Source organism: Myotis daubentonii, chromosome 5, assembly GCF_963259705.1.
Source record: "Myotis daubentonii chromosome 5, mMyoDau2.1, whole genome shotgun sequence".
NCBI lineage: Eukaryota > Metazoa > Chordata > Mammalia > Chiroptera > Vespertilionidae > Myotis > Myotis daubentonii.
Genome location: NC_081844.1, coordinates 32,783,103 through 32,792,898, shown reverse-complemented (window position 1 = coordinate 32,792,898; position 9,796 = coordinate 32,783,103). Strand labels below are relative to the sequence as shown.

General features: G+C 53.7%; 1 protein-coding gene across 5 annotated transcripts in view; it reads left to right on the top strand.

Moving 5' to 3' along the window:
- The first annotated feature begins 744 nt into the window (after positions 1-744).
- DOT1L (DOT1 like histone lysine methyltransferase) overlaps positions 745-9,796 on the top strand; it is a 61,490-nt gene continuing 52,438 nt past the window's right edge. For all 5 annotated transcript variants that reach the window (XM_059697273.1, XM_059697274.1, XM_059697275.1 and 2 more), the window contains exon 1: positions 745-990. In XM_059697273.1, the coding sequence (XP_059553256.1) occupies positions 910-990 (81 nt within the window). In that variant the 5' untranslated portion in view covers positions 745-909. The remainder of the gene's footprint in view (positions 991-9,796) is intronic.

The following is a 9,796-nucleotide window of genomic DNA, read 5'->3' as shown; positions in this document are numbered from 1 at the left end:
TAGCGCTGAGTGCCAACGTCTGGGCCTACAGATGCTCAATAAGAAGCATTCCTGTTGAGCAAGCTCTGGACTTGGAGCTGGAGCTGGAGCAGAGACCTGGACTCCGTCCATTACATGTAATAAAGAATTATGGCTTTGCCCTGACCGGTTGGTTCAGTGGATAGAGCGACGGCCTGCGGACTGAAAGGTCCTGGGTTCGATTCCGGTCTAGGGCATGTACCTCGGTTGCAGGCACGTCCCCAGTGGGGGGCGTGCAGGAGGCAGCTGACCGAAGTTTCTCTCCCATGGATGTTTCTAGCTCTCTATCCCTTTCCCTTCCTCTCTGTGAAAAATCAATAACATGTAAAATAAAAGAATTATGGCTTTATTATGGGGAGGGGGACCTTCTTTCAAGGGCGGGGCTCGAACCCGCCACCCCAGGTCCCGCGGGGTTTCCCTGGGTCCCAGCATCAGAGGGCTGGGGCGGCCGAGGACAGCCGAGGACGCGCGTGTGTGCGTCCGTGGGGGAGAGTCCATGGGGCGGGAGAGCAGGGGAGGCGCGCGCGGCGCGGCGGGCGGGGCAGCGGGCGTGCGCCGCTGCCTCGCGCCGGGCTCCCCCTGCACGCGCGCGGCGAGTGGTTCGGTCCTGTTCCCGGCTCATTGTGTTCGTCTCACGCCGGCCCAAGATGGCGGCGGTGCTGGAGGCCCTGGTCCTGTGACCACAAAAAGGGAGCCGGGAGCTGGACGGGAGCGTGGCGGCTGCGGCGGCGGCGGCGGCGGCGGCGGCCGAGGCCCAGGCCGGGCCCCCTCTCCTCAGCCTCCCGCCCTCCCGCCCGCCCGCCTTTACACTCCCGCCCCGCCCCCGCCGGCGGCGCCCCGCCCCTCCCCCAACCGCCCGACTAGCATGGTGCGGCAGCCGCGCGCGCCGACATGGGGGAGAAGCTGGAGCTGAGGCTCAAGTCGCCCGTGGGGGCCGAGCCCGCCGTCTATCCGTGGCCGCTGCCGGTCTACGTGAGTACCACCCTCTGCTCCCCTCCGGCCGCCCCTCCCCCCGGGTCCCCGCTCTCCGCGGAGCGCGCTGGGGGTCCACCGAGCAACGGAACGACTCGATCCCATAAACACTCTTGGGGACCCTCCCTGCCTGCCTGCCTGCCTGCCTGCCGGGGGTCCCCACGGCCAGACCCCGCGCCTCCGAGGGGCGCCCGAGCCCGGGCTGTGTCGCCTGTGCGGGGCTGGGACCCCGGTCGCCCGGGCCGGGGTGGCTGGCGAACTTGCCCTCCCGTGTTTCATGTTCTGACAGTCAGGGTTTCTTTTTGGCTTTCTTTCCTTTTTTTCCTTTTTCTTTTTGTAGTTTATTCTTGGAGCTGTCAGTGGGCTCCGCTTTATTTTTGTGTTGAGGGCATTTCTTCCTTCTCCCTCCCCCTAGTTGTTGTTTGTTTGTTTTGCTTTCGGCGGTTTGCCCCCCTCGTCTGGAGCGGCAGGACTGGCCGGCCCAGGATAGGGCTTTCTGCCCCGTAATCTGAACGGCGGGCCGGCCGGCGCCGTGGCCGTGAGGCTTTCTGTCCCCGATCTCGAGTGACCCTTGGAAAGTGACAGGTCGAGCGGAAATTTACAAAGTTGTCCGCTGGGTGACTCTGTGAATGCGGGGCGCGGGGTGGGCGCCTCGGCCTCCCGCCCCGGAGCGCGGTGCGGTGGGTGTCGGTGTCGGTGTCCCTGCGTCCACGCTCCGGCCGGGCAGGGTGCCGTCGGGAGGGAAAACGCAGCAGGCGCCGTGGGCGGGCATCTTTGGGGCGCCCTTTCGCGCGCCTGTCTTGCGGGGCGAGAGGGGGGGCGACGGGGGCGGGGCCTCCAGGGGACCCGGCGGGGAAGCCCGTGCGCCCCGCCCCTCGCACGCCCTGGGAGTGTGTCAGTTTTTGGAAACTTCGCACCAGGGGCGGGGTTGGGACGCTGGGACCGCCCGGGGGCTGACGTCTGAGGTTTTTCCTGGTTTCCAGCCCGCCCTGCGCATGAGCGCCTTGGAGTTTTGCTCATCCCGAACCCGGAGGTGAGGTCGAGTCCAGCCCTGGCTTTTCCGGTGTGCGTCCTGCGGGCGACTTGAGCAGTGGGCAGGGTGGGGAGCTTCCAAAGCTAGAGAAAACAGAGTGGGAGGCCCTGTGGCTGTCCAGTGCATCATTTAAAGTTTAATTATCTTTAGTGGCGTGTAGTATAACTCACTTTTTTTAGGGTACAGTTCTAGGGGTTTTTGACAGATCCATGGCAGTCAGACTGCAAAACAATCACGTCATTTCTCCGGGTCCCTTCTGCCCTTTGCCACCAACTGTCCTCCACCTTTTGGCCATCACTAACCTCCTCTCTATCCCTACAGTTTTGCCTTTTCCAGAAAGTTAGGTCAATGGACTAAACAGCACAGAGCCTTTTGATTCTGGCTGCTGCTGCTCAGCAAAACATACCCGAGACTCATCCATGTTGTAGTGGGTATAAAAAGTAACTCCTGCCTGGCTGGTGTGGCTCAGTGGTTGAGCATCAACCTATGAACCAGGAGGTCACGGTTCCATTCCTGGTCAGGGCATATGCCTGGGTTGCGGGCTTGATCCCTGTGTGAGGCATGCAGGAGGCAGCAGATCAGTGATTCTCATCATTGACGTTTCTGTCTCTCTCACTTCTCTCCCTTCCTCTCTGAAATGAATACAAATATATTTAAAAATAATAAAATAAAAAGTAACTCCTTTTTCTTGCTGTGTATCCCATTGATCCATTAGGCTGCTGGTGGCAAGACACTTGGGATATTTCCAGTTTGGAGGGGATTACATATAAAGCTGCTCTAAACATCCTCAGACAGGTTTTTATGTGAACTTGGGTTTCACTTCTCTTGGGAAATGCTTAGGAGCAGGATGGGGGTCTGGTGGGGAGGGCTGTACTGAGTGTACAATTAACATTTGTGTACCTTGCAAATTTGCATTTTTGAGCATGGGAAGAATTAAAACCACTATGACCCAGCACCCAGGCATTATATACTAAGGTGAAAATTTACCCAGAGACACTCATGCTGTTTCTATCACCTGCTTTTATTTGGGTGGAGCAAGGCCACAGGGATTTGTAAACCTTGTAACTAAGGCCTCCTGGGTTGGGACCTGGCTTTCTAGTGGCAGGTGGTTCTGAACTGCAGAGCATCTTTCCCTTGCTGGCCCTGGCCTCACCTGGCAGGGGATGGGGTGTGCTGCCCACCTGGCCTGGTGTGCCACCTCATGTCAGCAGGTCCCTGTCTGGTGTGGCTAGTCCAGTGAAATTCTCAGCTAGTTGCCGGGGCTGGCAACAGCCTTACTTTGCAGTGACGTCTGTCAATCTTCCATTTCCCCACTGAGAAGTTTTGCTTTTCATGGGAACTGAGGGGGCAGTACTTATAGAATTCATATTTTGTGATGACTCAATGATGAATACATGAAGAAAGTGGGCTACGTAAGAAGCTTCACTTTTTGGAAGGTCAGATTACTCATGTGACCACACAGTTGAAATGACTGAGCTTACTTGTGCACTGAGTCATTTCTAGTGTTCCTGGGGATAGTAGACAATGTTCTTATTCTCAAGGAACTTATAGATGAAGGAAGGTGAGTGATGGATAAACATAAAAGTTAGCAGAGCTATTGTAGCCCTGTATATAGGGTCAGCTGAGGTTCAGAGGGGAGGAGCTACCACTCTTGTCCTGGGGGAGGTGTGAGGGGATTCTCTGAGGAGGGGCATCTGTAGGAGGAAGTGCAAACAGCCACAATGGCCACACTCAGAAGTGTCCAGCCTGGGAAACCAGCTTTTGTGCAATTGGCAAACATGAGGGGGAGACCCAGCACATTCTGTTCCTTCTGTGGCTGAGTTTCTAATACCCACTTGCAGTTCACAGTGGCATAATTTCTAAAGCAGGATGGCCCTTCTTGGGTGGGAAACTAGGTCTCAACTCAGAAGGGAGTAAATGGCATCTTGGGTTGCTGGGTGGCAGCACAAGAATATTAGAGAGGAGGATGTGCAGGGGTCCTTCACCTGGGTGACTTAATAAGGCTGTGGGCGGGGAGCAGCCTCAGTGTGACTGTCTCCACCCTCGGCTTCCTACCCAGAGCCCACAGTTCTCTGATGAGTGCCCTCTGAGTAGTCATGCCCTTAATGCTGGCAATGAGTAATAGCTGAGTGGGCCGGCCAAGTGAGCCAGCCATCCTGTGACTCAGAAGATATTTTCTGATCTGACCTCTGCCTGCGTGAATCCTACCTAATCCAAGTTCGGGGGAAGGCAGATTAACCCTTCCATGGCTTTATGTGGTTGAAATAGCCTATGTAATAGGGGAAGGGATGATCAAAAAAGTCTGGTGTTCCACATGTGGCTGTTAGTTTTCATACTCTAGTCCAGCTGTGGGCAAACTACGGCCCGCGGGCCGGATCCGGCCCGTTTGAAATGAATAAAACTAAAAAAAAAAAAAAAAAAAGACCATACCCTTTTATGTAATGATGTTTACTTTGAATTTATATTAGTTCACACAAACACTCCATCCATGCTATTGTTCCGGCCCTCCGGTCCAGTTTAAGAACCTATTGTGGCCCTCGAGTCAAAAACTTTGCCCACCCCTGCTCTAGTCCCTAAAATCCAAATGCCTACTGTGAACTCTGATCCTAATGGGTGGGAGCTAGAGGGAGTCAGGGGGACCCCAGAAACTTTGGACATTCACTAGGGAGGAGGAGGCAGAGTTACAGGGGACCTGCCCACCCAGTCTCCCTGTGGGAACTCCATCCTTTTTTTCTTAATTAACCTTTTTTATTTTGAGATAATTGTGGATTCTTGTGCAGCCATAAGAAATAATACAGAGACACCCCATGTTCTCTTTATCTAGTTTCCCCCAATGGTGACATCTTATACGACTAGAGAATAATATGTAATTACTAGGGGCCCAGTGCACGAATTTGTGCACCTTGAAAGGAACTGTGGGCCATGAGGCTGCAGTGGGCACAGGGGCGGGTCTCGGCCCATCCTCCGCACTCCCGCCCAGCCCCTCCTGCTGAGACCCCTGGGCTCCTGTCTGCCTGCAGCCCTGCTCCTGCTGCTGCTGCTCCCACAGGCTGATGGCGCCGGCCCCGCTTGCACCCGTTGATGGCACAGAGTGATTGGGGCCAGCGCCAGCTGCGGGTGTGAGCGGAGGCTGCTGCCCCAATCGCCCCTCAGAAGCAGGGGGAGATGGAGAAGCCCTGAGGGGCGATTGGGTTGGCAGCCGCCGCTCGCACCCGCCAACGGCACCAAGCGATCGGGGCGGCGCTGGGCGCCAGCAGTGGGTGCAAGCAGTGGCTCTGGCGCCAGCAGTGGGTGTGAGTGGGGCCGGTGCTGGCAGCAGGTGCGAGCACCTGGCGGGAGTGTGGCGCACAGGAGCAAAGAATTTTCAGTAACCAGAGGCTCGCCCTGTTGGCAATGACTGGTGCCCCGCCTTGGTCTGGCGCTCCTGCTCACCTTCTCCACCATCCTGCCATGGCTGATGCCCACCATGTTCTGCGCTCTGCCACCCGTTGCTGATGCCCACCATAGAAACATCAATGTTCCATGTGCAACCCCTGGTCGTCAGCGCATGTCATAGCGACCAGTTGTTTGATTGTTCGGTTGTTCCGCCATAACTAGTTCAGTGCTTCACCCCCTTTCCTGGCTGCGTAATATCCCCTTACAAGGACAGGCCAAGTTGTGGGGTCTTGAGGCCCTGGCGAGGCATTCATTTGGCCTTCAGTCTGGGGGTGGGGATGACCCCACATGAACTGGTGTGGCACTAATAGTGACCACTTGCTAGAGGTAAAAATATTTGGAATTTTCAGGGGCACAGTGTGTCTTGGTTTTCCAGATCCAAGTTGAGTCTCTGCCCGCCACTTGGTGGCAGGGCCTCCTGGACAAGTTCTCCTGGTCAGAGGGGTCTCATCAGTCCTGTGCTGCCTCTTTTCTCCTCATACCCTTCGCTTCAGGCTGGAGTGGTCTGTGGTAATAAGTTATTTTCTCTGATGAGGACAAGAAGAGTTTTGGGGGTGAGATTTTGGTCATCATGTCCCACTGTCCCACTGGTGTCACTTCTTGACAGCCATTTTATGAAGACTTCCGTTATCCAGTCGTTGGGCACTTGTAGAGGGACTTCTTTTTAAAAAAAAAATATTTTTATTGATTTCAGAGAGTAAGGGAGAGGGAGAGTTAGAAACATCAATGATGAGAGAGAATCATTGATCGGCTGCCTCCTGCACGCTCCATACTGGGGCATGTGCCCTGACCAGGAATTGAACCGTGACCTCTTGGTTCATAGGTTGACGCTCAACCACTGAGCCACACCAACCGGGCTGATGGGCTAGTTTTTATTAAAGCATCTGAAGTTTTCTTGTTAAGACAGAGCTTTGGTCTTAGCTCTGTCCCCTGGGGCTATAGGTGGCACTTGTCCTCCAATGGAGATCTAAGCCCCCTTTCCACATCTTTCCCAACCTTCAAAAGACCCTGCCCAGAGCACAGGGCATTCCATGCCTGGTCCCAGCTCTGCAAGGACCCAGGCTCTCTGTAGACCTCATGTTCAGGGTCAGACCTCAAAAACGTTCCATTAGTTACAGAGGTGGAATGAGGTATGGGAGGTGACACCTGGTAGGACTAGCACATGAACCACATGTGCAATTTCAGCATTTCTAGTAGCCACGTTTAAAAAGTCAAAAGAGCTGAAACCGGTTTGGCTCAGTGGATAGAGCGTCGGCCTGTGGACTGAAAGGTTCCAGGTTCGATTCCGGTCAAGGGCATGTAACTGGGTTGCGGGCACATCCCCAGTAGGAGATGTGCAGGAGGCAGCTGATCGATGTTTCTCTCTCATCGATGTTTCTAACTCTCTATCTCTCTCCCTTCCTCTCTGTAAAAAATCAATAAAATATATTTTTTAAAAAATAAATAAAAAGTCAAAAGAAGCAGGTGTGATCAATTTTCATAATGTATTATATTTAACTATGACCAAAATGCAAGCATTTCAACTTGTAATTAAAAAGTTAAGAGCAACTTTTTTGGGTATGTATTCTAAGTGTTTGAAATTAGTGTGTGTTTTGCACTTAGAGCACTGCTTCTAGACCAGCCCACATCAAGTGCCTCATAACCCTAGGTGGCCTGTGGCTGCCATGGGGATGGCATACTTGTAGATCCCTCTTCCTCATGGGGGCTTCTTCCTCCCAACCACAGAGCTCAGCTTGCAGGATTGTGGGACTGTGTTTGCACAGTGGGTGCCACTATCCGAATGAGGTCCAGGGGCCTAGCTGCTCGCTTCCTCAGTGGGGTGGGCGTTCGTGAAAACCAGTGGTGCTAGGATGGTGTTGGTTTGGGGCTTCCTTGTCCCATGGAGTTGGGGGATGTGGGAGCTGCAGGTCTGGTGGGTAGATGTAGCTCTGTCCTTCGGCCAGCCTGTTTGTCACCTGGCTTCTGCAAGTCAGAGTTGGCACTGAGCATCGGTGGCTGGGGCAGTGTGGCCCTGCAAGGAGAGGTGCCACAGGGGTGGCAGCAGGAGATGAGTCTTCCGACCTGGTAAGTCACTGCTGGCCATTCTCTCAGCTCTGTCTTTTGTCTGAGCAGAAGACATTCCCTAACAGTGGGAGGAAGGGCAGGTCAGAGCTGGACCAGCCCTGTGACAGTGCCAACTCAGCACCCTCCTTCCTGCAGAGCAATATTAGCCACCCCTTTTTGTCCCCTTTTGTAATGTGACATTCTTTTGGGGGCCATATAAGCATAGTTCGTAAAACTAGTGAGCTCAAAAGCAGTGATTGGGTGGACTTGACTTTTTCTGCAACTCTGGGAGTGCGTTCACTGTGATTGAGACCTCTTGCCTCACTGTCCCTTCTCTCCTTGTGCTGCCCCGTGTCCCAGATGGCAGGCCCAGAGCCCTGGTATTTATTGCTGTGTGGATATCGGCACTGTGAGCCTGGGAGTTCATCTCCATGGGGCAGATCTCTCCCTAGGTGGGTACGTGAGAGCAGAGGTCTGGCAGCAGGACCGGGACAAACAGGAGGGTTTTCCAGCACAGACACGTCCCCACAGGGTCCAGTGTACAAATGAGAGAGCCACGAGCAGGGGTTATACGACCCGTCTGAGATCCATTTCTAGAAGCAGCACTGTTGGATTCAAAATCCATTCTGTCCTGCCTGCAAACCTCCCTGCAGAAGGACCTCTCTTGGTTAATGCTCTGCAGTGTTGCCTTGAACTTGCTAACCATTTTTGAACGAGGCACCTGCATTTTCCTCTTGTCTCGAACCCCACAAATCTGGCCACCCTCAGCCCATCTGACCTACCATCTTTGCCCCAGGCACCACATCAGTCATGTTTCTTGAAGACCTGACCTCTAACTGCCCATCCTACGTCCCATCAGTGCCTGTTCTCTGCCCATTCCTCTGCTCCAGCCATTTGCCAGTTGGTTTTTGCTCTTAATTTGTTTGGACATGTGGCTTCTGTGTTTGGGGTCCTGCATATTTTGAACTAGTTAAGGTGCTATCATGATCAATACTTGAGTCGACCATATAAAGGATAAACCATAAACTACACACTTTTGCTCCCACCTAAGCAGCAGAATGCTTCAGGCCCAATTAATGCACTTAACCTAATCTGTAAGCCTGCCACCCAGTTCAACTCCAGGGGCACCTGTACACCAGGAAGTGGGGAGAGGGGTGGTGAAGAAATGGGCCAGTATGAGACAGGCACCTACTGGAACTGGTGCTGCTCCTCCCCTGAAGCCTCCGGTCACACCCTCTGGTTTTCCTCTGGGACTGAGTTTTCTGGATGCCTGTTGACAGAGTGTAAGTGATCACCTCCCGTCTCACTCTTCCAGCCAGACCTCTGCTCATCAAAACCCTGCCATTAAAACAGAGAGCCCTAGCTCGTTTGGCTTCATGGGTAGAATGTCGGCCTGTGGACTAAAGCAGCGGTCACCAACCTTTCGGACCTCACGGACCACCAGTGGTCCATGGACCACCGGTTGGCGACCACTGGACTAAAAGTCCCAGTTTCGATTCCAGCCAAGGGCACATGCCTAGGCTGTGAGCTTGATCCCCCCAGTAGGGGCGGGCAGGAGGCAGCTGATCAATGATTCTCTCTCATCATTGATGTTTCTGTCTCTATCCCTCTCCCTTCCTCGCTGAAATAAAAAAAATATAAAAAAACAAAATCAAACAAAAAACCACCCTTCTCCCACCCTCCTTCGGTGAGTGTCCCCTGTACACTCCTGAGCACATGAGGTTCAACGTCTGGAAGAATAGGCGACAGCCTCACATCCATGTTGGGGAGGTGAGTAGTACCATAAGGAGCAGTTTGGTGTCATCGCAGGGCGTGATACTGCCTTCTGTGCAGCGCACAGTTTAAGATGGAACAGTTGCACTTATTGTGGACCTTTTCACATGATTCCCAAAGTGGGTGGACCTGAGGAACCCCAGGTACACACCACTCAGCTTTCCCAGCTGCCAGCGTTCCACCAGACAGATTTTTATGGGAAGAACCTCTCTCAGCTGCTTTAAAAAAATATATATATATATATGTATATTACCGATTTCAGAGAGGAAGAAAGAGGGAGAGAGAGAGAAACATCGGTGATGAGAGAGAATCATTGATTGGCTGCCTCCTGCATACCCCCTTACTGGGGATCGAGCCCACAACCTGGGCATGTGCCTTTGACTGGAATTGAACCCGGGAGCTTCAATCTGCAGGCCGACACACTATCCACTAAGCCAAACTGGTTAGAGCTCTCAGCTGCTTCTTTAGGGTGCTCTGGTACAAGTAGTGAGAAGAGCATGGGCCAGTCTCTGATGCAGCCGT